At 52.5% G+C, this 27,894-nt stretch overlaps 2 protein-coding genes across 4 annotated transcripts in view; one reads left to right on the forward strand and one right to left on the reverse strand.

Annotated features, from left to right (window-relative positions):
* TST (thiosulfate sulfurtransferase) overlaps positions 1–5,165 on the reverse strand; it is a 9,074-nt gene extending 3,909 nt beyond the window's left edge. Inside the window, exons 1-2 of the mRNA XM_017848084.1 lie at positions 5,032–5,165; positions 3,775–4,390 (exon numbers count right to left, since the gene is read on the reverse strand). Coding sequence (XP_017703573.1) covers positions 3,775–4,369 — 595 coding nt within the window. The 5' untranslated portion in view covers positions 4,370–4,390; positions 5,032–5,165. The remainder of the gene's footprint in view (positions 1–3,774; positions 4,391–5,031) is intronic.
* A 57-nt stretch (positions 5,166–5,222) lies between these two features.
* Positions 5,223–16,008, forward strand: MPST (mercaptopyruvate sulfurtransferase). Of its 3 annotated transcripts, none has more exons than XM_017848059.1 (3): positions 5,223–5,517; positions 10,099–10,717; positions 15,405–16,008. In XM_017848059.1, the coding sequence occupies exons 1-3, from the start codon at positions 5,482–5,484 to the stop codon at positions 15,701–15,703; spliced, it is 954 nt and encodes a 317-aa protein (XP_017703548.1). In that variant the 5' UTR covers positions 5,223–5,481; the 3' UTR covers positions 15,704–16,008. The 3 variants fall into 3 exon arrangements, with proteins under 3 accessions (XP_017703548.1, XP_017703552.1, XP_017703558.1); XM_017848063.1 differs by having other exon boundaries at positions 5,223–5,420; XM_017848069.1 differs by lacking the exon at positions 5,223–5,517 and adding an exon at positions 5,592–5,664.
* The last annotated feature ends 11,886 nt before the right edge of the window (positions 16,009–27,894 follow it).

Consider the following 27,894-nt stretch of genomic DNA (forward strand, 5'->3'; position numbering starts at 1 on the left):
AAAAAAAAAAAAAAAAAAAAAAAAAAAAAAGAACAGCCAGTTGGTGGAAAGGCAGGTTGGGCCAGAAAGCAGAGGCTCTCATGCTTCTCTTCCCAAGTCTAGCTGAAGGCTTCTGGCTCTCCCTCCCCCCAGCCGGCATCCCCCCATTCCCATAACCTGTGGCACCAGGCACTTGACGGCAGGTGCTCTCAAGAACGTTATCCTCCGCAATCCTCACAAAGCAGGGGAGATTATTCTCTCAGCATTGCTGGGGAGCCCAGGCTCAGAGAGGTAAGGTCACTTGCCCCAGGACACACAGCAAAGGTAGTGAAGTCTGATTGGCCCCCAACGCCTGTGTTCTTTGACCACCCTGAGCCTCCCTTGAAAAGGAGACTGAGGCGGGGAATGGATGAGATGACCTCTTATGCTCAACTACTGGAGTCCACATCCCTCAGGCCACTGGTAGGTATGGATTTTTAAGGCCAGGAAAAGCTGTCTGGCCCTTTCTGCTTTCACTAAGGAATCCAGAGCAGGCAGCCCCAGAAGACAACCCCTTAACCCTGGCCAGGAGGAGGCAGCCCCGCACCCTCCCCCTCCCTCAGCCCAGCTTCCAGGCCTGGGAGGGAGAGACAGAGTGGATTTTCAGTCCCATACAGCAGCCTGGAAGCCACACCATGGAGCTGTGACCTTTCCCTCAGCCCCTGGGTTTGCTCACAGCTCACCCCACCCACAGCAGTAGCCTTGGGAAACAGCCCCACCTTGAAGCCTGGCAACTTAGGGTCAAGTCTCAGCCACTTTGCCTTAACAGAGAAGCCCTTTCCCTGTCCCACCCACAAAGTGACACCAAGCCTACCCTACCCCTGCCTGCCTCCCCTTGCAGGGCTGCTGCAGGTGTCCAGAAGAGACTATATAAAAAGGGTTCTGTAAATAAAAGTGCTTATTAGGGGGTCGATACCCTTCTCCCTTCTTCACCCTCACTCCCTCCAAGAAGGCAGGCAAAGAAAATTAACTTGATAAAGAAACTGGGCTGGATAAGCTCCTCCTCTGCCTCTCTCACTTCCTCCAGCCCTCCTCTCAGGTGAGCAGCGCTCCTTTCATGAAGAACAGTCAGCGGTGAAGGCACTAGCCTGAGGCTATGCATCAGTATCACACCTGGATGGAACCTCACATCTGGCTGACTCCAGGACTAAGGGCTTGTGGAGGCACAGAACTACAGTCAAAGAGGAAGGTGCTTGCCTAAGGTGGGCAGAAAGTGGCCGCCAGGTGTCTAAGCTCTGCTTCCCACTCCATTTGGGGCCATTTCTTCCAGAGATGATCAGGCCCAAGGCCTGATCCCACAGGCCTGCCACCCCCATGCCCCTGTGTGTTACATCTGGACCACTGAAGCCATAGGGTAATCCCTGATCCCACATCAAGCTGGGAACCATAAACTTGGCAGAGCCTCACGTGCCTTTGTGTCCCCAAAATATCTTGTATGGCAGGCCAGCAAAGCCTCTTGGAGGAGGGGGTTGGGGGGGGAGTGCCACATCCTCCAGGTTTTGTATTGTTCCTTACCCTTCTCGAAATCCCTTTCCAGCCACCGTGACTTTTTTCTTTCTTTCTTTTTTTTTTTGAGATGGAGTCTTGCTCTGTTGCCCAGGCTGGAGTGCAGGGCGCGATCTCGGCTCACTGCAACCTCCACCTCCTGGGTTCAAGCATTCTCCTGCCTCAGCCTCCCAAATAGCTGGGATTACAGGCGTGCACCACCACGCCTGGCTAATTTTTTTTTTTTTTTTATGTTTAATAAAGATGGGGTTTCACCATGGTCAGGCTGGTCTTGAACTCCTGACCTCATGATCCGCCCATCTCGGTCCCCCAAAGTGCTGGGATTACAGCGGTGAGCCACCACGCCCGGCCGCCACTGCTACGTTTAAACAAATGCATACTCATGTGGGTAGGGCTGCCGTGACTCTTCTCATTTTATGATAAGGAAAGCCAGAGAGGCCAAGCAACTGGACTGAGGTCACCCCAAGGAGGAGTGGCTGAGCTGAAATGAGAATCCATGTTCCCTGGTGCTCCTGAGGGAAACTGGAGGAGGTGGGGACAGGATCACAGAGGAGGAACTTCAGCATCCTGGGCCTTCAGGAGGCATTACCCACTGCAGGCCATTCCCCTCCTCTGAGCCTCAGTTTCCTCATCTGTAAAATGGATGAGGACATTGGGCCTGATACCTCCAACCTGTCCCTTCCACTTATTTCCTAGGTTGCTTTAGGGCAGGCTGGGAAGCAGCAAGAGAACCAATTCCACTGATCCTCCCCCAGTGACAGCTTAAATCCCAAGGAGAAGAGGTGTCTTGAACCAAGGCCAGGAGAGGGCTGCAGGCGTTCCCAGCTGGGATTCTCTGGGAGGTGCCAAATGAACTTGAATCTTCAACTCCAGACCTTCAGAGAGCAAGCAGGCAAGAAAAATACGGGGCCTAGAAAAGCTGCGCTGGAAAGGGCAGAGACCTTGCTGTCCTGGCTCTGTCACTAGCTACACGGCCTTGGCCCCTGCCTCTGTGCACCTCAGTCTCCCCTCTGTCAGATGAGGTCACCTTTCAGGCCTCCAGCTCTAAGAGTGTGCAAAACAGTTTTCCCGGCATTCTCTCTGTGGGAGGTACAGACAGGAAGAGATGTTTTTCAACAAGTCAGACAAAATGTTGCACATGAGTTAGATTCTGTAGAGGAGCCCTGATTGAGGAAAGACCCACCAAGGAGGTGCCCAGAGACAAGAGAGGGCCCTGCTCCTGGAGATGGCCAGGCAGGGGCTGGAGGGCACTCAGCAGGAGTGATGGCAGCGAGACTCCAGTCCTGGATCTAGAAAAGGGAAGACCTCTGAGGTTCTCTCTGGTTAGAAGGTTCTAGAACTCAGCATTTCCTCTCCTGAGGCTCTCCTCAGCCCTCAAGCAGTATCCAATCCACCTGGCCTTCCCTTCCACAGGAGGGGAACTTCTGAGTCGCCTTCCTGGGGCAACTAGCAGAGGGGACACCCTCCTAGCCCTGGGAAGTAGGGGTAGGGCAGCACGGGACGCATCCTGGTTTATAGCCCTGGTTTGAAACAAGACAGCATTGGGTTTGAATCCTGGCTTCCACCACTTAACTGAGCAAGTAACTTAATGTCCTGGCATCAGTCCCCCAACCCCCTGCTGCCAAAACAGGGGCATTGAGCTTTGTTCGCTGAGATAATGCGGTACCAAGTGTCTGGCATGAAATGGTAGCTGCTGTTACAGCTCTGCAGACAGGCTGCAGCTGCCTGGAAAGGTTAGGGAACACGGCCTTTACAAACACCAGTCAGGGGCAACAGGAAAGCTAGATCTGGGGAGAGGGGGATCCTGGGGAGGGACACTGTTGATGTCTGTAAGGGTTTCTGCGGGACAAGAGAGGCCTGGAGAAGCTGGAGGTTTCTGTACAGAAATGCAAATGCTGGCTCAGGGGCATGACACCCTTAGGTATATCCTAGCACATGTGGGGCAGCTGGTGCCTGAGAGTGGAGGTGGTGGACATGTCACCAGTGACTTCTGCTGATGTCACTCCACACAGATGCTAGATGGCTTCTTAGCACATGGCTATGGAGACACATTTTTGGGTCCTTGTGCATCCAAGCTGAAAAAGCCTTAGGTTTGTCTCCACCTTCTGGTTTTTTCGATGGAAAGACTGAGGCCTACATGGGAGGATTGAAGCCATGGGACAGACCCTGGAGAGGGTCCCAGTCATCCTTATTCCCTATCCTTCCACGGGGCAATACTCCCCAGGGACCACCCAGCACTGGGACACCTACCTACTGCATCCGGCTCCGGCTCGGTGCCCAGGAACCGCCCTTGAGACCGTGAATCCACCAGCTGGAACCTCTTAGATTCAAGGTTCTCCAGCACCTGCTCGTAGTTCTTGAGCAGGGAGCGGTCCAGTGTGGCTTTGAAAACGGCCGGTTCTGGGCGTGAGGGCTCGGATGTCACCGGGTGGCCCTCCTTCAGCCAGTTCCGGAAGCCACCATTGAGCACTGATACGGTGCGGTGGCCAAACACACGGAACATCCACCAGACCCGGGGAGCATAGAAGCTGCCCAGGTGGTCGCCATCATACACCACCACGTGCGTGTGGTTGCTGATGCCTAGGCGGCCCACATAGTCGGCGAAGCCAGCCTCGCTGGGCAGCATCATCTCGTAGGGCGACGCCGTGTCCCGGCACTCCTCTATGTCAAAGAAAGAGGCGCCGGGCACGTGGCGCTCGAGGTACTCCTTGCGGGCCTCTCGGGTGCCTGGTGAGTACCAGGACGCGTCCAGCACCCTCAGGCCGGGCCCCAGCTTGCCAGTCCTGATGGACTCCGCCAGCCACTTGGTAGAGACCAGCGCCCGGTAGAGCACCTGATGAACCATGGCTTCAGCTCTGCGTGTCACCTGGCACGGGTGGGAACCAGGAAAGAGAGACAGGCGTGAGGAAGTCGGTGTGTGCAGTAGGGTGAGGCCTGGGAGAAGCTCTTTCTCCCTCCGCACTCCCCCGGGTTCCTTGTTTATAGCAAGCCAGCGGGGCTGTGGCGTGCAGCGGGATAAGTTCGCAGATTCCCTCTGGAAAGCCGGCCCCGCCCCTCCCAGCGGGCCCGGGGGCCCAGCGCAGAAGCGGGTGGGGCAAAGTTTCCGAGGACTCCAGATAGGGGTGCTTCCTGGGACAGGGGTCTGGCTCCTAGAAGCTACAGTACTCGATCCCGCCAGGAAAGAGCAGTGAAAACATGCCCGGGATGGGGGGCGATGGCATCTTGGGCTTATAATCCCCTTTCCTTCCAAGGCAGAGGGGGTGGGCGCACGGCGAGGAGGCTCCGCGGGCCGCGCACACGCCATCGCCTGCGGCCTCCCCAGGCAGCCCGAGCTCGCCAGCCTCCAGAGTGCCCGAGTCCGGCCCGCGGCTCACTGCCCACTGCCCTAGGTGGTTCAGAGGTTCCCGGGGCACCCCGTCCCACTCTCGCAACGCTATCCTTCCCCGGGAAGCAGGTGGCCTGGCCGGCGGCCCAGGCGCCCGGCCGCCCTACCCGCCCCGCACTCACTCGCCCCGGACGCCGCGCCGGCGCTCGCCTTGGCCGGCTGGAGAAGTGGGCCGGTTCAAACCCCCGGCCGCAGCTCCCCGGGCGGCGCGCACCAGGCGCACGCACCGCTCCGCCAGCCAGAGGGGGAACCCTGCGCCGCCTGCCGCCCACCTCGTGCCGCCCCCGCGGCCGCCGCTCAGCGCCCGGCACCCGCCAACCTCGCGTGCAGAGCCTTCGGGACCCACGGGGGTCTGAGGGGGACGCCGGGTGGCGCGGGCGTGGCGCGGGCCTGGGCTAGGCGGAGCGGGCGTCCCCCCACGGCCCGGCCGGTGGAAGGCGCGGACAGCAGCGGTTCCGAGTGGCTGCGGCGGTGGGCTGTGCCGGAGTCTCCTCCCTTTGGCCAGCTGCAGGTTGGTGGCGGAGGAGGGGACAGCTGAGGGCGCGGGGAGGGGGCGCCGCGTCGCGGGGGCCATGGCGGAGTCGGGAAGCCACGAGTCCGAGATCCCGGTAACTGCCGCGGCGTGGCGGCTTGCCTTTCTGGAGGGGGAGGGAGTAGCTCTCTGGGGGTGCGCGGCGCGGGGCTCCCGCGCGGGACCTGGGCGAAGAGGGGGCGCAGTCTAGGAGAGAAGGCGCGCCGCTACGTTGGCACTGAGGGTGACTGTCCGCTTGGGGCGGCCTGCCGAGTGGGGTCGTGGCGAGTGACGGGTGGGGAGCCTTGGGTGGAGGTGGGGTGGCCTGGTGCCACCAGAGAGGGTGGGAGAGAGAGAGGAGGACAGGGAGACGAGACCCCGGTGACCCAGAGGCCCCAGGAAGAGCCACTAGCCAATAGTTTGTTAGTGAGTGAAAGGAACTAACATTGTCAAGGCCTGCTTGGTGTGGCACTTTGCTGGGTACTCCCGTGGTGTGACTTAGTTCCCACAATAACTGAGTAGGCCAGAAACTTACTAAGACAGGAGAGAGCGGCAGAGCGAGTTGCTTGAGGACACACCCAGAGTTGAGGCCGGGCCGGGCCAGATCCCCTGATCTTGGTCGGAAGCCCACGTACTACTGGTTGCCTTTGCTTTTCCCTGGCTCTTCCCTGAAGCCTCGTGCTTTTAAAAAAATTGCTTGTGTTTAACTTAGACCATTTAATCATAAGTTGATGGAATTCAATTTTTAATAATAGCTGTGTTTAACAACCAGTTGGCAAAATTCCTGAAAAGCTCACCGTGGGGGACTCCATTGCTCCTCCCTAGCTTTTGCAGAGGCTAGCCTGGAAGGCTTTCCTTGTTCCCCAACTCCGACCTTTTGTTTTGTTTTGTTTTGTTTTTTGAGACAGGCTGTGGTTCTGTGGCCCAGACTGGAGTGCAGTGGCGCCATCTTAGCTCACTGCAACCTCCACCTTCCAGGCTCAAGCGATCCTCCCACCTTAGCCTCCCAAGTAGGTGGGACCACAGGCATGTGCCACCATGCCTGGCTAATTTTTAAATTTTTGGTAGAGATGGGGTTTCGCCTCCCAAAGTGCTGAGATTACAGGCATGAGCCACCGTCCCTGGCCTCATCCCCCCTTTTTAAAAAAGGTTTTGTTCTAAAATGCTCACAGCAATCCTCAAAGCCTAGTATCTGGTGGTTGGGGGAGGGGGTGGGCAGGAGGGACCAGGTAGGGAGGTCCTAGAGGAGTGCCCAAGCTCTGCTCCTCAATGGGTACCCTGGATCCAGCCTGCGACTCACGCTTGCCTCAGTGCAGCTGTGTACCCTCCTGACATGAGCCTGGGGCGGTTATGTCCTGGGGTCCTCCACTCCCAGGGCACCCCCACCTACGGTGATCCCGGCTCCTGAATCACACAGGCACCTGGTTTCTACCCCTCCCTGACACCCACAGCCTGCCCTCACACCCTCCTTTATGGCCCACAGTCCTTTGTGAGAAGTGCCAATCAAGCAGGGAGACTGGGGCAGGTTGACCTCAGATCTCTGAAGTCCCATCAAGCCCTGAAATTCTAAGATTTTAGATTTGCTGCTGTCAGTTCCAGGGCCACCAATGAGAGTAATGGAAGAAATAATGCAATATTATTATTATTATGTTGAGATGGAGTCTCAGTCTGTCACCCGGGCTGAAGTGCAGTGGCGTGATCTCGGCTCACTGCAACCTCTGCCTCCCAGGTTCAAGCCATTCTCCTGCCTCAGCCTTCCGGGTAGCTGGGACTACAGGCTCATGCCACCACGCCCAGCTAATTTTTGTATTTTTAGTAGAGATGGGGTTTCACCATGTTGGTCAGGCTGGTCTTGAACTCCTGACCTCATTATCCACCCACCTTGGCCTCCCAAAGTGCTAGGATTACAGGTGTGAGCCACTGCGCCCGGCCTAAACCGTTTTTAATGATTATTAAAACCAGCCAGATGCAATGCATGACGGTTGCCCCTCTACCTTTATTGTTTAATCTTGGCTGTAAGAGGTGGGGGTGGGAAGCTCCATTATAAGGAACAGAAACTACCCAGAGACCCTACACAGCCACCGTCACACAACCAGTTAAGCAGTGGAGTGGGGTTTACATTGATTTTGGGGGCTCTCTGGCTCCCAAACCAGGGCTCTTTCTACTCTAAATGGGTGATTGGGTGAGGGAAACAAGGATCCTCAAGAATGGGGGACAGTTGGGGGGTGCACCAGGGCTGCTGTGGTTCCCACAATAGGGTTCCTCAGGAAGGAACCTGCAGCAGCTGCCAGCACAGCGCCCCCTAGCTGAGATGTAATGCAAATAATGGGGATAGCCCCTTAGCCAAAGATCCCTTGGCAGCCTCTCTACCCTAAAGACCATGCTGAGCCTTCCTGGGCCCCTGGAAAAGTCAGATTAGTCTGGACTTCCTCCTACTCCAGGAAGCCTTCCCACCTCTTCTGCTGCCTCCTCAGGCTGACACAGGGGCCCTCTGTGCTCAACCCTGAATTCTAAACTGTCCTCAATTTCACTGTCTCTTGCCTGCAGCCTGATTTTTCCCCCCAGGGCTTGGCAAAGGCAAGAGGGCTCAGTGTCTGGCACAGGGCCTGACTGCGTGGGTGAAGTGGGTTTCTAAAAGCCAGCTGCCGTGAGACTGTGGGGGTGGGCACCGGGTGTCACCCTGGAACTCATTAGGTCCTAGTCATCATGGCATCTGGGGCAGGGGAAGTCCAGCCTGAGGGGTCAGATTCTGGCTGCAAATCCTGAGGCTGCCTTCTGTGACCACGGGCAAGGCACTTATTCTTCTAATTGCCAGTGGCCTCATTCATAAAGCAGGCATCCTAATACCTGCCCAAGGCTGCGGTACCTAACATGTGACCTGGCCCACAGAGGCACTCAGTCCACAGATGTTGTTCTCTACCTGCCCCCTTCATTTCACTGGCAGGACTGCCTGCAATGGGTGTCAAGGTTGGACCTCGCACAGGGGAGAAGTGAGGGCTGATCTGCAGCCCTTACTCCACACACCCAGCCATGTGCCCTGGTGGGGCTCAGCCTCTGCCTGGCAGAAGAGGCCCTTTCCTCTCACCTGCGCAGTCGTGGCTTCCCAGCACAAGGGGCTTAAAGCGTTTGGGGAGTCTACACCCAGGAAGGCTGTGGGCTGGCCTGGCATAGCGGGCTGGCGAGCTGGTACACTGTCAGCCTGTGACATGCAGGAAAGATGGAGAGGAGAGGGAGGGAGGTGCGAAATCACTGTTGCTACTGCTATAAGGGCCAGAGAGAGCCCAGGCTGGACAGGCAAAACCTGGCCTCACTAGACTCCCGATCCCTGCACAGAGTGTGTGGCTGAGAAGTCCGGATTCTGGTGCCAGACTGACTGCCTACTGAGAAGCCTGGCACCACCGGGTCAGGTTAGTGCACTTTTTCTTTTTTTGTTTTTTGTTTTTGAGTTTCGCTCTTGTCCCCCAGGCTGGATTGAGATGGCGCGACCTCAGCTCACTGCAACCTCCGCCTCCTGGGTTCAAGCAGTTCTCCTGTCTCAGCCTCCTGAGTAGCTGGGATTACAGATGCCCGCCACTAAGCCCGGCTAATTTTTTGTTTTTTTTTTTTTTTTTTTGAGACGGAGTCTCGTTCTGTCGCGCAGGCTGGAGTGCAGTGGCGGGATCTCAGCTCACTGCAAGCTCCGCCTCCCGGGTTTACGTCATTCTCCTGCCTCAGCCTCCCGAGTAGCTGGGACTACAGGCGCCCACCACCTCGCCTGGCTAGTTTTTTTGTTTGTTTGTTTGTTTGTTTTGTATTTTTTAGTAGAGAAGGGGTTTCACCGTGTTAGCCAGGATGGTCTCGATCTGACCTCCTTATCCGCCCGTCTCGGCCTCCCAAAGTGCTGGGATTACAGGCTTGAGCCACCGCACCTGGCCAATTTTTTGTATTTTTAGTAGAGACAGGGTTTCACCATGTTGGCCAAGCTGATCTCAAACTCCTGACCTCAGGTGATCCACCCGCCTTGGCCTCCCAAAGTGCTGGGATTACAGGGTTGAGCCACCGCACGAGGCCAGGTTAGTGCACTTCTGTGAGCCTGAGTGTCCTCCTTGAAACGGTGACAATAATATACCAAGCCTCTTAAGATCCCTCATTCAACACGTACTGGAGAGTCTACTGTCACAGGCATTGTTCTAGGATATTGTTAGGATTTAGTGGTGCCCAGCAAGAACTGAGTAAATTCCAGCTACTGTTCCTATTAGGTGGCCAATATAAATGCTTGATGAGTGAATGAATGACTTCCATTTGGGACTTGGTTGCAAATAAAGCCGAGCTGCATCTTAGGGAGGAGTGGAGACTTTGCCCCTGCTTGTGCCTTGAAGCCAGCAGAGCCTTGCCCTAGGATACCTCCACCCACCCTCCTGCCCAGCAGGTGGAGGTGAGGGGTGCATCCTGGGGCTCTCCATGAGGTCATGGTCATTGGGTCACTCGGAGCTTGTGTTTATATGAAGCCTGGCAGAGGGAGGCCCCTGGCTACCCACCTCTGTGCCCGGGTTCACCACCGCTGGTTTCTGCGTTCTCTGGACTCTGCCCTGCACGGGCCCCACCTCCCCCGCCGGCCCTCGCCCATGCTCCAGCCCCAGCCCCAGCCCCATCGGCAGCCTTTCCTTGCTTCCCTCCTGACATCCTCCCTGTCGCCCAGGCCCGTAGTCCGAGTGTCGCCACCATGGCCCCGCCACAGCTCTTCCGCGCGCTGGTGTCGGCGCAGTGGGTGGTGGAGGCGCTGCGGACCCCACGCGCTGGGCAGCCCCTGCAGCTGCTGGACGCCTCCTGGTACCTGCCTAAGCTGGGGCGCGACGCGCGACGCGAGTTCGAGGAGCGCCACATCCCGGGCGCCGCCTTCTTCGACATCGACCAGTGCAGCGACCGCACCTCGCCCTACGACCACATGCTGCCCAGCGCCCAGCATTTCGCGGACTACGCGGGCCGCCTGGGCGTGGGCGCTGCCACCCACGTCGTGATCTACGACGCCAGTGACCAGGGCCTCTACTCCGCCCCGCGCATCTGGTGGATGTTCCGCGCCTTCGGCCACCGCGCGGTGTCACTGCTTGACGGTGGCCTCCGCCACTGGCTGCGCCAGAACTTCCCTCTCAGCTCCGGCAAGAGCCACCCTGCTCCCGCCGAGTTCCGCGCTCAGCTCGACCCCGCCTTCATCAAGACCTATGAGGAGATCAGGGAGAACCTGGAATCCCGGCGCTTCCAGGTGGTGGACGCCCGAGCCGCCGGCAGGTTCCGCGGCATCGAGCCCGAGCCCCGAGACGGTAACGCGGGAGAAGGGGACCGGAGGTAGTCAGGGGCATGGCCTGTGTCTTGAGCATTTTCCTGGACTTGACCTTTCTTTTATTTTTTTAATTTATCTTCCTTTCATTTCCCTTTTCTTTCCCTTCCCTCCTTTCCCCTTTTCCCTCCCCTTTCCTTCTTTCCACAGGGTCTGGCTCTATTCCCCCAGGCTGGAGTGCAGTGGCACAATCATGGCTCACTGCAACCCCAACCTCCTGGGCTCAGGTGACCCTCCCCCTCAGCCTGACCTCGCCTTTAAAGGCCACTCATGAGGTGGGGAAGGAGATTTGACTTCCACTTGCCTCGGTGACTTTGTTTGTTAAGCAGAGCAATAATACTGGCCCCACCGCTCCTGTGCTTTGGCCAGTGACTCTCCCTAGCTCCTTGGGAACCCTGGTTGCCCAAACAGCTTTCACTCCAACTGTAAGTGAGGTGTGGGGGGTCACTGTGGAATGTTGGGGAGAAAACCCCAGAGGGATGGTCCTGATCAGGGCTACCCATGCCCCTGAGGATGGTGGAATGAGGCAGAGTCGGGGGCTGCATAAAAGGAAAGTCTGTCCCAGGGGCCAAAGCTTGGAGAGCTGAGGGCGGAAGGGGGATTAAACAGAAGTGGGTAGGGCAGAGCCTTCTGCCTGTGGGCTGGATTTCCTCAGGCAAGAAGCCTGTGGGTAAGTTCTGTATAATACGGGGAGGGGTCCCCACAAAGCAGACTGGTCAGTGGTCACACTGGTGTGAGTCTTTCAAACATCCCGTGTAAGTATATACTGTCATTGTACAGAGGAGGAAATGGAGCCTTGCCCAGCGTCTCAAGAAACAACCCAGTCAGGGTTCAGACTCGGGAGCCTGCGCACTTAACAGCCGTGAGCAACCAGGAACTCCCCAGCCCTTTCTCTTGTGCCTTCAAGAGTGCAAGAAACTGACCACCGCCCCTAGGGAGCTCTCTGAATAGCATTACCAGGCCTACAGATTGGGTTTGGAGCCGCTTGGGCTCACCAGCATTGTTTTGGATGGCCTGAGGGCAAGGACTGTCCCTGCTCTTAATGCATCCTGAAGATTAGCTCAGTACCTGGCACAGAGTCCATGTGCCAGAGAGGTCTGGTGAATTCAGAAGGTCCCTGTCACATGGAATCCTGCAAAGCAATGTTGATGTTATCAGAACCATAGAAAACAGCTGATATCCAACCATTTTTGAACCTACACAGGTGTCAGTTTCGTGTGGTTCCGCCTAATGAGAGCACCACCTTGATCCTGTCGGGTTCTCCATCTCAACCCCAGGAGGTTGAGCAGCACAGGGGAGCTAGCTGGTGGTGCCACATTTACGTGGGCTTTGTGACACATGACGGGTCATCTAATCTCTGAACCGCAGCTTTTGCCTGTGTAGAATGGGAGCAGTAACCCAGAGCATAAAGACGTGGTAGGGGCAAGGAGAGCAAGTGTGTAAAGCACTCAGCTCCGGGTTTTCATGCACAAGTGTGCTGCACACAAGAAGGTGCCTAACACATCTCAGTCGTACTGGCTCATCTATAGAATGGGAGGTGATACACGCCTAGCGGGCTTGTTGTCAAAACAAACTAAGCTCAGTGCAGCTGGATCATCAATGATGTCATCATCATTCCCACTCCACATCCTGAGGCCTGGCCAAGTGACCCTTGTGATGTGCCACACCAGTCCAGCAGGCAGGAGAAGCATGCTTTGCTTGGTGGGGTTCAATGTGTAGGGACGGCCCTCCCTTTACAGTCACCACCCTGGGTTGAGAGTTTGTTCTTCTTCCTTGCTCTGAGCTGGTCTCTATGTGATATCTGACCAAGCCCGGTTTCTGTGTCTGTTAAGCGGGATGCATAACCCATTTCAGCCTCTCCGCGGACTTGGGAGTGCTGTCTCTATGCCAGGGTCTGAGAATAGATACCGATACATGGGCCAGCAGCTCCCGTGGGGGTGTCACTCCAGTGCAGAGGGAAACCAAGGCAGAAGCTAGACAAGAGTCTGAATGGCTCAGATTTGAATCATTAGTTTTTTTGGGGGGGGTTGTTTGTTTGGGTTTGTTGTTGTTGTTGTTGTTGTTGTTTTGAGTTTCGCTTTTGTTGCCCAGCTGGAGTGCAATGGCACAATCTCGGCTCACCACAACCTCTGCCTCCCGGGTTCAAGCGATTCTCCTGCCTTAGCCTCCCGAGTAGCTGGGATTACAGGCATGTACCATCACGCCCAGCTAATATTTGTATTATTAGTAGAGATGGGGTTTCTCCATGTTGGTCAGGCTGGTCTTGAACTCCCAGCCTTAGGTAGTCTGCACCCCTCGGCCTCCCAGAGTGCTAGGATTACAGGCATGAGCCACGTGCCTGGCCCAAGCATTAGTTGTGAAGGTTTATTCTGTTGCAAATCCCAGTCCTGCATGAAAATGGGAATGTTAGTAACCCCTGCCTCAAGGCTGGGCAGTGAAAACAAAAAACACCCTGGGAGTCTGCAGAGGCACAGGCCTTTCCCATCCCATTCTTGTTTCTTTCTTTTTTTTCTTTTTTTTTGAGACGGAGTCTTGCTCTGTCGCCCAGCCTGGAGTGCAGTGGTGCGACCTCGGCTCACTGCAAGCCCCGCCTCCCGGGTTCACGCCATTCTCCTGCCTCAGCCTCCTGAGTAGCTGGGACTACAGGCGCCCACCACCATGCCCGGCTAATTTTTTTTGTATTTTTAGTAGAGACAGGGTTTCACCGTGTTAGCCAGGATGGTCTCCATCTCCTGACCTCATGATCCTCCCACCTCAGCCTCCCAAAGTGCTGGAATTACAGGCGTGAGCCACCGCGCCAGGCATCCCATCTCATTCTTTCTGCTACAATCAAAATGATCTTTTAAAAATGGAAATCTAGGTTGGGCAAGGTAACTCCTACCTATAATTCTCACACTTTGGAAGGCTGAAGTGGGAGGATCCCTTGAGCCCAGAAGTTCAAGACCATCCTGGACATGATGGCAAGCCCCTTCTCAATAAAAAAAAAAGAAAGAAAGAAAGAAAGAAAGAAAGAAAGAAAGAAAGAAAGAAAGAAGAAAGAAAGAGTAACAATATAACAGTAAACATAGAAACCTGAGTTCCCCCTGCAGTCAGGTCAAAGCCCTCAAGTCTTACTCCAGGCCTGCTAAGGCGTTTCCATCCCCTTCGGCTTCCCCTTTGTCTAGGCTTCTGCCTCCTCACTGTCTGGGCTTTCTCTATAATGACTTAAAACCTCTCTGAGCAACAGGTGGTTACCTCGCCTCTCAGATTCCCTCTGCCCGGGATGCTCTAGGCCTCCATCTACCCAGACCCCTTTATGTGACTGAATCCTACTCATCCTTCGGGGCATTCTCAGAGAAACTTCCTCCACCCACTGAGCCCCCAGCCAGTGTGGCGTGATGGTGGGAAGCACAGACTTGCCTAGGTTTACTCCTCCTTGCCCTCTGCCAGCTTGCACAAGCTAGTCTTTGTACTTCATTCTCTTCATCTGTACAAAAGAGAGGATAATCATTTCTTTCTCAGAGAATTTTGGGGTGTATTAAAGGAGAAACAATGGCTGACCGTCTCCAAACAGTGCCTGGCACAAAGTAAGCATTCAGTAACATCAGCTATTGCCCGGGCAAGGTGGCTTACTCCTATATTCCCAGAACTTTGGGAGGCCGAGACAGAAGGATTGCTTGAGGCCAGGAATTGAAGACTATCCTGAGCAACATAGTGAGACCCCATGTCTACAAAAACCAAATTAGGCCAGGCGCGGTGGTTCACACCTGTAATCCCAGCACTTTGGGAGGCCAAGGCAGGTGGATCACCTGAAGTCAGGAGTTCGAGACCACCCTGGTCAACATGGTAAAACCCCGTCTCTACCAAAAATACAAAATTAGCCTGTAATCCCAGCTACTTGGGAGGCTGAGGCAAGAGAATCACTTGAACCCAGGAGGTGGAGGCTGCAGTGAGCCAAGATCGTGCCACTGCACTCCAGCCTGGGCGACAAGAGCAAAACTCCGTCTCAAAAAAGAAAAAAGAAAAAGAAAAAAACAAATTAGCTGAGCATGGTGGCATGTGCCTGTAGTAGTCCCAGCCCCTCCGGGGGAAGCTGAGGCAGGAGGCTTGCTTGAGCCCAGGAGGTTGAGGCTGCAGTGAGCCATAATTATGCCACTGCACTTCAGCCTGGGCAACAGAATGAGACCCTGTCTCAGTAATAGTATCAGCTATTGCTATTACTGGCATTATTTTTTTTTGACATGCCCCAGGCCACCCAGTAGGGCATTTTTGGAACACCCATTATGCTTGTAAGTATTCAGTTGCCTGTCTGCCCTGCCAGATTAAAACTCCTTGCCTGCAGGTGCTGCACGTTCTAGCTAGGCAGGGGTCTTGTTTATTGCTTTACTGTCCCTAGGGTGCATAGTCAGGAAACCTTGGGGGCCAGTTCTTAGGTTCAAAGTTCAGTCAGTAATTTGGTAGATGCATTGGCCTTAGGTGGTACTTAACGTCAGTATCATCATGTATAAAATGGGGACTCCTCTAAACAGTGCTTGAGTTTTATGGTTGTGATAATTAAATGACATGGTGGATATAAAGGATTTAGCACCATGCTTGCACAGCATGATCTCAATATCTCGGGCACCACAAATATGAGGCACTATTCATAGCACCCTTCTATTTGTCCCCTCCTCCCTGCTCCCCTGCTGTAGGCATTGAACCTGGCCACATCCCGGGTACCGTGAACATCCCCTTCACAGACTTCCTGACCCAGGAGGGGCTGGAGAAGAGCCCTGAGGAGATCCGCCATCTGTTCCAGGAGAAGAAAGTGGACCTGTCCAAGCCACTGGTGGCCACGTGTGGCTCTGGCGTCACGGCCTGCCACGTGGCACTAGGGGCGTACCTCTGCGGCAAGCCCGACGTGCCTATCTACGATGGCTCCTGGGTGGAGTGGTACATGCGCGCCCGGCCCGAAGATGTCATCTCAGAGGGCCGGGGGAAGACCCACTGAGGCTGGGCAGGACGCAGGCAAGCTCGAGTGATGCTGGCCGCCAGCAATGCCTGGCCTGGTAGCTCTGGCTCTGCTTTAACCGACTAGAGTGTTTCTTCATTCAACTCAGGTGACTTTTGAGTGACATCTCAAAGGCCAGGAATCCTGTTGACTTGTTGGCTGCCCGTGGGGGCGGGAGGAAAGGCAGAGGTGAGCCCTGGAGGAGGGAGCCCGCAACTCTGAGCTGCCCACATGGTGCTGAGCTGGGGCCCCGCCTCCTTTCTGTTTTATTTTTAAAGAAATAAAACCACCAAGTGCTAAATCTTTGTAGCTCTGGGACTGCCTCAGTTTTCCTAAGGAGCCAGGGGTTCTGTCATGCCCAGCAAAGGTCACTCTGGGGAGCCTGAGGGTCTTGGACATCCTGTCTCTGCCTTCCGAGCAGTGCTGGGGCCCCAGAGCTCTCTGCTCCCGTGACTGGGCTACCACCTAGCAAGCTCTCCCTTAGCCCATAATCCTGGGCGTTCTCCCTTCTGGCATCTGGGCTATTTAAGGTGAATTTTGCTGTGTCATGTCTGTGATCCCACCCAAAGCTACTCTCCCACCACCTGCCCTTCTAGCAGGTAAATAGTACATCTCATTTCCAGAAGGAGATGGGTCCAGAGCTTCACAGGAGCCTGTGCCATGCCAAGGAGGAAGGTTCCAGCCCAGCGGGGATATTCTAGGGAAGGGCCGAGCTGGGCCGAACTGGAGGAGAACCTGGCTCTAAACTCTGGAAGCGCACACTTGGAGGCTGGTCTCTGGAATTCCCGGAGTGGGCGGACCCAGGGAGTTTCATTCTTTCTGCTCAAGGAGAACATCTCTCCCCATTTCCCAAGGATAGGGGCTCCATACTCCTTGCCCTGGATTTATCCTTTGTGCAGAGGTGGATGTAGGTGTCTGAGAAGGCCCCAAACCCCCCCTGCCCATCACGACCTGGATCACCCCTCCCTGCCTTTCCAGCCCCCAGGCACCATCTCAGCAGCGCAGGGGCAGTGTCCTGCCAGGCAGTACTGGGGAGATATCTTATTGGCCCTCCCTTTGGAAACAAGACCAGAGAGTGCGTTTCTGGCCTCTGCACTAGATACCAATGACGCTGCCCAGTTATGGCAACGGAAAGTCTCCAGATGTGGCCAGATGTCTCCTGGGGGGCAAAAATCACCCCCAGTTAAGAACCACTGCTCTAGGGGCAAATAACACAATTGGCCACTGCAGTCAGGAACAGTGTAGACAGGGAACCCCAACGTGGAGGGGCTGCCCGATCCCCATCATGAGCACCTTCTCCCAGAAGTGGAAGTGAAGCAGTTTGGACACTCCCCTCTTGCTGGCCGGTCTTAGACAAGCTTTATTTTTCCTTCCTGGAATGGATCTGCCCCTTGGAGGAGACAAGTTTGTCTGCAAACATGTGAGGTTCTGATCCAGCTTCTGGTCCCAGCCACTCCACACAAGGCTGCCTGACCTCAGATGTGCTGCCCAGCCTCTGCAGGCTTCCATTTCTTCCCCCCACCCCCCAACCCCCGAGACAGAGTCTTGCTATGTTGCCCAGGCTGGAGTGCAATGGCACGATCTCAGTTCCTTGAAACCTCTGCCTCCCAGGTTCAAGCTATTCTCCTATCTCAGCCTCCCGAGTAGCTGGGATGACAGGCACTCACCACCATGCCCAGCTAATTATTGTATTTTTAGTAGAGACAGGGTTTCACCATTCAGGCTGGTCTCAAACTCCTGAACCTCATGATCCGCCCACCTCTGCCTCCCAAAGCGTCGGGATTATAGGCATGAGCCATAGTGCCCAGACCCGTTTCTTCACCTTTAAAACGGGCACAATAGTACCTTCCTGGCCAGCATGGTGACTCACGCCTGTAACCTCAACACTTTGGGAGGCATAGGTGGGAGGATCACTTGAACTCAGGAGTTCAAGACCAGCCTGGACAACATAGTGAGACCTCATCTGTATGCAAAAAAATAAGAAAAAAGATGAACCAGGCAGAGTGGCATATGCCTGTAGTCACAGCTACTTGGGAGGCTGAGGTGGGAAGATCGCTTGAGTCCAGGAGATCAAGGCTGCAGTGAGCTGTGAATACACGCCACTGTACTCCAGCCTGGGAGACAGAGCAAGAGCATATCTTAAAAAAGAAAAAAAAAAAGAGTATCTTTTTGAGCAGTATGAGGATTACATGAGATAATCCATAGAAACTGTTTTGCTTGGTGCAGAGTAAACATCAAGTGTTTCTTTCCGTTAGTTTTAAAGGAGTTTTATTTATTCAGCCTGCTAAGTGCCTTCTGCACTTCTGGCTCTGGAGGAGAGAGAGTGACAAATAGAATTGTGTCCCAGGCCTCTCAAAGCTTTCAAACTAGGGAGGAGAAACTAGTCTTTTAGAGTACATTTCCAGAGAGAAGAGGGTGCTGTGAAATGATCTATTTCACAACAGACTAATTTTACAGGTGAGAAAACAAGCTCAGAGAGTTTCAGTGATTTGCCTCAGGGCACACAGCTAGTTTGCTAGAGGAACCTAACTGGAGTTAGAATTCTCCAGGGAAGGAGTTTCTCCAGTGGATCTTGCCTGCCATGGTTTTCCAGATTCCAGGATCAAGGTAAGAACAGAAACACGTGAGAAACTCAGGGAAGATGGCCACACGTTTCTCGGCTCCACAGGGAAACCTTGAGCAGTGGAATTCAATCAACGGGTTTGGGTTAGGTGCCCTTCCCCTACCCTAGTCCAACCTCCAGCAAGGAAACCAAGGCTGATCCCAGCCCTGGGCTTTTTTTCTCCTGGGAAGGTCCTCGTTGGGTATGGACAGGCTTGGAGGTGACCTGCCCAGAGGTGGGAGATCTAGCTGTACCTTTCTAGGACTCACAGACCTTCAGCTTAACTTTGCAGGAGTTTGTTAGGAATGAACTAGACACATCCCCTCCCCCCCAGCTCTGTCTGGCCTCCTGCAAGCCTGAACTCCTAGAATAATTAACCACTCACTGCAGGATCCTGGCCTTTGCCAGGGCCTGCCCCACCCACCCTGTGTGTTCAAGGCAGGAGCTTGCAACACTGAGCAACAAGAATGATGAAATTTTTATCCACTTGGCAAATATTTGCTTGGCGCCCCCTCTGTGTCAGGAACAGTTGGAAATGCGTTTCCCAACCTTGCCTAACCAGCTGTGCTGGAATGTTTTCCACTTCCTGGGTCATTGCCTCCAGGGATCAAACTCCCCATCCACACAGTGGGCTGAATATGGATCTATGCAGTGATCTGGTCCTGGTGCTGTGGAATCGGCTTTGCACCAGGCCCCAGAAGGTCTGCGTTCCAGAGCCTTCCTGTTGGGGCCTCAGTCTTCTCATCTGAAAAACGGGAGCAAACTCAGTTCTGCCATGCCCAGTGTGGGTGTGATGTCATATCAGGTAAGGCTCAAAATGAAGTCAGCTGTCATACCTACTGAAATAACCTCAGCTATGTAAGCACAGTGGAGCTTTATTATCCTAAACTTATGGAGGATGAATCATTTGGGGGAAGATGAAATGTTGAAATGTTCAGGTTAACAGAAAGTGTTATTTTAAGCACCTACATTTTTTGCCTATTAACCTGGTAGGGGTGGAATGTGATAGGCTGATCTTGCCTGAACTTCCGGGGGCTTTGATCCCTTGATTGCACAGCGATACCTGCAGGAGCTCCTTGCCCTTAAACTGCTAGGACTTTGGGGTCCTCAGGTCCTCGATACTGAATCCTAGCTGATTGCCCTTCTGGTTTCCTGTCCCTGTTCTCTGGAGTCTCCCTCGGCCTACTTCAAGGTGGACCTGCTCTCTAGATAATGTCACCATTCGGATGGTTTCAATGACTGTGCTGAGCCAGTGACTCTGGAATCAGGGCCTCCCGCAACTGGATTCCTCCTGAACTCAGACCCCTGAGTCGTGGCCTGCCAGGCCCCAACCCTGCTCCTCCACCCCACCTGTGTCCCCTGTCTCAGTGTGCATGGTCACCACCTGTGGGTCACCCAGGCCCAGACCTGGCAGCAAGCGACCTGAGACTCTGTCCCACTTAACTACAGCCGGTCAGACTTCCACCTCTACTCCCATTGCCTTTGTCCAGGTCCCCCACCCAGCCCACATCCGACACTCAGCCTGTCTCCTCCATTCATTCCAGGGCACTTCCTAGGGACAGGCCCTGTGGCAGGATCTGGAGGCATGGAGGATAAAGACCAGCCCCGAGAGGGGGCATTCGCCTCATGGGGCAGGATAGACATGGACCCTGGCAACAACGTGGCGAGGAATATCTGAGAAGTGGAAACACAGAGAACCACCATGGGTTGGGGGGGGCTGGTTCTGGGTCTGAGAGGCACCTCCACACCTGCACATAGTCCCTTTTATGAATTCCCTGGACTGTGCCCCCTTGCTCCAGGGAGAGCTGCAGCAGGGGACCGTTCAAAGGGCAGCCTCTGGAACACGCTGACCTCCAACTCCCTGGCTGTGAGTGTGGGCAGAGGGGCCTGGATTTCCTCATCTGTGACGTGGCAATAATCCACTTTATAGGATTGCTGTGAGGATGAAAAGATTTGATTCATACATAGCACTGAGAGCAGAAACTGACCCGATAAGCACCAAATCCACGGGTTGGTTGGTTTGTTGTTTGTTTGAGATGGAGTCTCACTCTGTCACCCAGGCTAAAGTGCAATGGTGTGATCTCGGCTCACTGCCACCTCTGCCTCCCAGTTTCAAGCAATCCTCCTGCCTCCGCCTCCGGAGTAGCTGGGATTACAGGTGCGCACCACCACACCTGGTTGATTTTTGTATTTTTAGTGGAGACGGGGTTTCACCATGTTGGCCAGGCTGGTCTCGAACTCCTGACCTCAAGTGATCCACCTGCCTTGGCCTCTCAGAGTGCTGGGATTACAGGCCTGAGCCACTGTGCCTGACCACGGTGTTGTATTGTTACAGTTACTGCTCTCCTGCCCTGCACCCGCCCCGCCTGCCTCCCTTGGCTGGGCTGTAAACCCTTGAGGGGTAACGTATCTTATTCATATTTCCTGTCCTGGCACGAGCACAGCAACTGACATGGATGGGGTGTTGGGGCTCAGAAAGCGTTGCTTTAAAATGTGGTGCTCTGACATAAAGCAGCCTCAAGGTCTATCTGACCTCTCTGCCTCCTTCTCTGAATTCTCTGTCTCTCTCAAAGTGCAGGATGACGCTGTTCTCTGAAGTTTCTTTATCTACCTAGAAACTGGACCTGCCAAAGGGGAACACAATTACCTTTTCTGGAATATCATTAGCCAGAGGTTAAAATTCATATCCCAGAGGATATGAGACTGAACATTAAACACCACACCTAGAGCCCAAACTTCATCCCAAACCATTATCTGCTCTCTTTCCCATTCAAAGTCCAAAGAAATTATTAATTATCGTCTAGACATTGGACTCATTCGTTTCCCCTAAAACCATTGACTGTCCTTCAAATCGCCAAGTGTCCCCCATCTCTCCTTCCCCCATGAAGAAGGGTGTATGTACCTGTACCCCACTGGGTTATTGGGTAACCATTCTGTGATTCCCTCATGCTCTGCACGTTGAAATAAATTTTGCCTTTTCTCCAATTAATCTTCCTTTTGTCTGTTGATTTTCAGCGCGCCTTCACGAGGAGAAAGGGAAGCTTTCCCTTTGTCTCTGCAGGGGCCAATGAATGTTTAACATATATATAAATACACCGTCAGGGCTGAGACACCTTCATAGTCCTTCCTGTTTACTGTCTCCATATGCCAGAGAGGATGCTAAGTGCTTTGCCTCCATTTACTCTAACAACTTGGAGAAACGGGTGTTATTATTCTCCATTTTACAGGTGAGGGGCATAGATAAGTCAGGTGATTAAGGTTGGGAGTTCGCGATCAACCTGGCCAACATAGTGAAACCCCGTCTCTATGAAGAATACAAAAAATTAGCTGGACATGGTGGCAGGCGCCTGTAATCCCAGCTACTTGGGAGGCGGAGGCAGGAGAATCACTTGAACCCCAGAGGCGGAGGTTGCAGTGAGCCGAGATCGCACCATTGCACTCCAGGCTGGTCAACAAGAGCGAAACTGTCTCAAAAAAAAAAAAAAAAAAAAATTCAGGTGACTTGCCCAAGATGACAGGAGAGGTTAGATCTGGGGCTGGGCTCTGAATCCTAGACAGAATGACTACAGGACTTTTGTTCACTACAAGACAGAATTGGGGAGGGGATCACAGAAGAGGGAGCAGGCTTCTCTCTGGGTGGGGAGATGTCATAAGCCCACTAAAACACATAGGCATGTATGCACATGCACACAAACACACGCACGTTCACACCTTTGTACACAGGTGAGGAACAGGGCAACCAAAGGCTGATTTACTTGCCTGGCTAGCTGTGTGCTCTTTCATGTGTTTCTCCAAGACTTTTTTTTTTTTTTTTTTTGGAAACAGAGTCTCGCTCTGTCACCAGGCTGGAGTGCAGTGGTGCAATCTCGGCTCACTGCAACCTCCGCCTCCCAGGTTCAAGCGATTCTCCTGCCTCAGCCTGCCGAGTGGCTGGGACTACAGGTGCGCGCCACCATGCCCAGATAATTTTTATATTTTCAGTAGAGATGGGGTTTCACCATGTGAGCCAGAATGGTCTCGATCTCTGGACCTTGTGATCCACCCACCTCACCCTCCCAAAGTGCTGGGATTACAGGCATGAGCCACCGTGCCTAGCCTCTCCCGGACTTTTTTTAATGCTGCCTGATTGACTTCAAAGTAAAAGTAAGGACAGGCATGGTGTCTCATGCTTTTAATCACAGAACTTTGGGAGTCCCAGGCAGGAGGATCACTTGAGGCCAGGAATTTGAGATCAGCCTGGGCAACAAGTGAAGATCCTATCTCTTCAAAAATATAAATTAGTTGGGCATGGTGGCACACACCTGGAGTCCAAGGTACTCAGGAGGCTGAAGCGGGAGGATCACTTGAGCCCAGGAGAAGTTCAAGGCTGCTATGAGCCATGACCGCATCACTACACTCCAGCCTGGGCAACACAGCAAGACCCTGTCTCTAAAAAAAATAAATAAAAAGAAAATAAAAACAAGAAAGCATATGAATATGAATTGTATTCACTTCGGCTTATTCCCTTTCTTGAGGTGCCCTTCTCACCTTCTGCAAAGTGGCAGGTAAACGCCCCTCCTCTAAACTACGGAAAGCGAATCAGGGGAGAAATTCAGTACCAGGCTGTACTTGCTTTTCCGATGGCTGGAGCTACACATGCAGCGTCTCAAGTGGGAATAAGGAGCTGAGCATGATTCTAGGTAGGAGAGATGCATGATGGGCAGGGACAGGCAGAAACTACTAGAGACAAGAGCCGCTATGGGCTGGTTGGGAGCCCCAGGCCAGGAAGAGCATCTCTAAGAGCAGATCAGAGCTGCTGAGGGTGGTGTGGATCCTTCGGTGTGCCCACCCTCATGTTACCTGCTTGTTCACCATGCCCCTGGCTCTGAGACATTTCTGGCTACTGGGTTGTCCTTCCTCGGCCCTGTACTCGTGTCCAGCCTCTGCCATCTTGACTCAATGACCCTTGGCATGCCCCATTGAAGTGTCTGCTCTGGCCATGCCAGCTCCCACCTGAATTTGCACATCAGCCTCCCAAATGCTCCCAGGCTATCCTGTTCCTTCTTATCTATTGCGTGGGCCATGCCAAGAGCCAGGCTGAAGCAGGCAGTGGGGAAAAAGAGAAACCAGGCGGGGAGGGGACGCGTGTGACTGTGAAGGGAGGACCCCAAGACCCTGCATGGAGGCTTCGCCAGTGTTCTGCCAGTGGTCAGCTGAGGCGCTGGCATGGGGCTTGGGCCCCTGGGGTCAGACATAGGGCAGGATGGTCAACCTGAGGTGAACAGAAAGAGGTTTTGGAACTGAGGTCCTTCCAATGCAGCCCTGGAGGGTGGAAGCAGGAAGGAGAACGGGAGACAGAGACAGGAGCAGGGGTGGGGTGGGAAGCCGCCAGGAGCCAAGGGAGGAGGGGGCCAAGCCCCAGAGGCTGCGACTCGCCTGGCCTGGCCATTGCGCAGAAGTTGCGAATGTGTTAGGCTGGTTGGCAGATTCAGCGTTGGGGCAACGGATCGCAATAGAAAGTGAGGCTGAGTACCATTAAACTAAGTCACCTGCTTGCCATTCGAGGACAGCAGAGTCCAAACAGGAGTTGCAGGAACTGGGCTCTGAATTATCATCACACTGAATCATTTATGTTCCAACCGATTCTGCTGCCTTTAAAAAAAAAATTGGCCATAAGAAATATTTATTAAAGACCCAAAAATAAAATGGCAGAATAGGCAATTAGAGAAAGTTGTGAATTCATGATCTCTAAATAACTGGTTTTTAAAAAATAAATTATTGGCCGGGTGCAATGGCTCACGCTTGTAATCCCAGCACTTTGGGAGGACGAGGCGGGCGGATCATGAGGTCAGGAGATCGAGACCAGCCTGGCCAACACAGTGAAACCCCCCTCTACTAAAAATACAAAAATTAGCTGGGCATGGTGGTGCGTGCCCACGAGCCCACAAGTTCAAGACCAGCCTGGGCAGCAGAGTGGGACTCTGTCTCTACTTTTTAAAAAAAAAAGAAAGAAAGAGAGAGAGAGAGAGAGATTTTAGTGGTAGAGAAAACCCTCAGTTACAATAGCAACAAAAAAAATTCAAAAGGACAAAAAAAGCAACTTAACAAGAAATGTGCAAAGCCTATTTAGGATAGCTTTAAAATAACCTCCTAAAAGACTCAAAAGTAGGTTTGAACAAATGGAAGACATCGCTCGTCCTTGAATAGGACAACGCAACGTCATAAAAATGTCAGTTCTCCCTAAGATAATTTAAACATTTGACCCAACCGCAGTAAAAATATCAACACGCTTCTTTATTGGGCTAAAAATGCTGACCCAAGTTCACGTGGAAAATCAAACGTGCAAGAATAACAGGAAAACTTTGAAGAGAAAAAGCTACAAAGGGTCTGACACTACAAGAATACTCTAAAGACTCTCTGTAATTAAAACAGTGTGTGGCTTGTGCATGAATAGACAGACCAATGGACTAGAATAGTGAGTCCAGAAATAAGCTCCAATACTCAAGGAAACTTAGTGTATGATTAAGGCATCTCAAACCACTGGGGCAAAGATGGACTTCTTTTTTGTTTAAAAGACAGAATCTCGCTCTGTCATGCAGGCTGGAGTGCAGTGGTGTGATCATGGCTCACTGCAGCCTCGAACCCCTGGGCTCAGGCAACCCTCCTGCCTCAGCCTCCCAAGTAGCTGGAACTACAGGTGCATGCCACCATGCTCAGCTCCAAGTAACTCTTGAATGTGATATTTTGGCTGCTTAGACTATACATACTCAGGCAAAATACAAAATAAACAAAAAAACTTCCCATAACAAATACTGAATTCTTGTTAATAGGTTTGTTTTTCCACAATGTTATAGGTTACCAGTTATAAAACTAGGAGTGGCCAAATTAAGTAAATATATTAAATATACTGGGAACAAGTTTTTTCCCTATTAGAAAGAAGAAAGAAGACAGACAAATATGGAAAGGGAGAAGACTTGAATGTTGGAGATATCAGTGTGAACTCAGGATTTCTACTATAGACAGGTGCAGAAACTGTGTGTGTGTGTGTGTGTGCACGTGTTTCCCAGCTCTAGCTCTGTTCCTTGAGATTTCCTGAAAGCAATGACATCCTAGTGCAATGAGCCCACCAAATGCTCAGGTGTTGGTTTTGGTTATTTTTGAGACGAAGTCTTGCTCTGTTGCCCAGGCTAAAGTGCAATGGCGCAATCTCGGCTCACTGCAACCTCCGATTCTCAGGTTCAAGCGATTCTCCTGCCTCAGCCTCCGGAATAGCTGGGATTACAGGTGCCTGATGCCATGCCCAGCTAATTTTTGTATTTTTAATAGAGACAGGGTTTCACCATATTGGTGTCGAACTCCTGACCTCAAGTGATCTGCCTGCCTTGGCCTCCCAAAGTGATGGGATTATAGGCGTGAGCCACCGCACGCGGCCTGGTATTGGTTTTAATACCATTAGCCATCAAAAGGAACTGGAGCTGCTGGGGCAGGGAAAGTATAATATGAGCCCAGACTGTTTTGCTGGGCCAGAAAGGAATGAAGTGCTCAAATGATAATGGGGATGAGTCAGAAGGATACAGGAGCCAGTTAGGAGAGGAGAATGGAGACCTGCTGTTTAATGGGTACAGAGTTTCAGTTTTGCAAGATGAAAAGAGTTCTGTGGATGGATGGTGGTGATAGAATCACAACAATGTGAATGTATGTAATGTCACTAAACTGGACACTTAAAAATGGTTAAAATGGTAACTTTTATGTGCACTTTACTACAATGTTTAAAAAGATTCAATGTTTAAGAACCTGTTTTTAAAAAACGACACAGGGGCCTGGCACGGTGGCTCACGCCTGTAAACCCAGCACTTTGGGAGGCCAAGGTGGGCAGATCACAAGGTCAGGAGTTTGAGACCAGCCTGGCTAACATAGTGAAACCCTGTCTCTACTAAAAATACAAAAATTAACGGCATGGTAGCGCGTGCCTGTAGTCCCAGCTACTCGGGAGGCTGAGGCAGGAGAATCGCTTGAACCTGGGAGGCGGAGGTTGTGGTGAGCCGAGATCGCACCGCTGCACTCCAGCCTGGGCAACACAGAAAGACACTATCTCAAAAAAAAAAAAAAAAAAAAAAAAAAAAAAATTCAAAGGGGAAAGAAGTAACTGTACAGCTCAGAAACCTGGCAGACACCAACTTCACAAAATAATCAGCCGTGATCCCACCAATAATGGGACAATGGACATCAGGGTCCTTCAGACCCGATGCACTGGCAAGAACACAACACCATTTCTTTTCTTTTCTTTTCTTTTCTTTTCTTTTCTTTTCTTTTGAGATGGAGTTTTGATCTTGTATCCCAGGCTGGAGTGCAATGGCTCCATCTCAGCTCACCGTAACCTCTGCCTCCCAGGTTCAAGCGATTCTCCTGCCTCAGTCTCCCGAGTATCTGGGATTACAGGCGCGCACCACCATGCCCAGCTAATTTGTTTGTATTTTTAGTAGAGATGGGGTTTCTCCATGTTGGTCAGGCTGGTCTCAAACTCCCGATCTCAGGTGATCCGCCTGCCTCGGCCTTCCAAAGTTCTGGGATTACAGGCGTGGGCCACAGTGCCCGGCAACACAACATCATTTCTATGGGAGTCCTGCCAAAAATGCGTACGCGGAATCGAATCATGAGGAAATATCAGACAAACCCACACAGAGGGTAATTCTACCAAAAAAAAAAAAAAAAATCACCTATACTCTTCAAAAATGAAAGAGAGAGAAACTGTCCCAGATCGAAGGAGAACGAAGGAGAAATGACGAGGGAACGCAGTTGTCCTAGATGGGCTCCCAGAGGCTTTTAGCATTTTTTTCCCTTTCTTTTGCTATAAAGGACATTCGTGGGACAAATGGAGATTGGAAGAAATCTGTAAATAAGCTATGGTATGTATCAATGTTAATTTCCTGACTTTGACCATTGTCCTGTGGTTATGGAGAGAATGTCCTTGTTTTTCAGAAATCATGTTGAAGAGTTTAGGAGTGAAAAGTCATTAATTTTGCAGTTTCCTTTCATATTTATTTATTTTTAATTTTTATTTTTTTGAGACGGAGTCTCTCTCTGTCGCCCAGGCTGGAATGCAGTGGCGCGATCTTGGCTCACTGCAACCTCCACCTCCTGGGTTCAAGCGATTCTACTGTCTCAGCCTCCTGAGTAGCTGGGATTAAGGCATGTGCCACCACGCTCGGCTAATTTTTGTATGTTTAGTAGAGATAGGGTTTTGCCATATGGGCCAGACTGGTCTCAAAGTCCGGATCTCAAGTGATCCACCGACCTCAACCTCCCAAAGTGCTGGGATTACAGGTGTGAGCCACCATGCCCAACCTGCAGTTTACTTTCAAAAACAGTTCACAAAAACAACAAAGAAGGTGGGCAGAGAACAACGAAGGAAGGATTGTGTGAACACTTGGTGAATCTGGGTAAAGGCTCTATGGAATTTTTTACCGTAACGTTTGCAACTTTTCTCTAAGTCTAAAATTATTTTCAAAGCGAAATGTTTTGTTGTTATTTTAATGCAATTTTTTTACTGATTTAGTTTCAGCTAGGGCCGCTCGCTGACCCCACTTTCTTTTCTTTTTTTTTTTTTTTT

Source organism: Rhinopithecus bieti, unplaced genomic scaffold (assembly GCF_001698545.2).
Source record: "Rhinopithecus bieti isolate Rb0 unplaced genomic scaffold, ASM169854v2 scaffold_2408, whole genome shotgun sequence".
NCBI classification, from domain to species: domain Eukaryota; kingdom Metazoa; phylum Chordata; class Mammalia; order Primates; family Cercopithecidae; genus Rhinopithecus; species Rhinopithecus bieti.

Excerpts from the sequence above, each read along its gene's own strand:
- MPST (XM_017848059.1), top strand. The coding sequence starts at position 5,482 with ATGGCGGAGTCGGGAAGCCACGAGTCCGAGATCCCG. Across the intron at positions 5,518-10,098 it reads GCCACGAGTCCGAGATCCCG|GCCCGTAGTCCGAGTGTCGC; the intron begins GTAACTGCCGCG and ends CCTGTCGCCCAG. Across the intron at positions 10,718-15,404 it reads CGAGCCCGAGCCCCGAGACG|GCATTGAACCTGGCCACATC; the intron begins GTAACGCGGGAG and ends CCCCTGCTGTAG.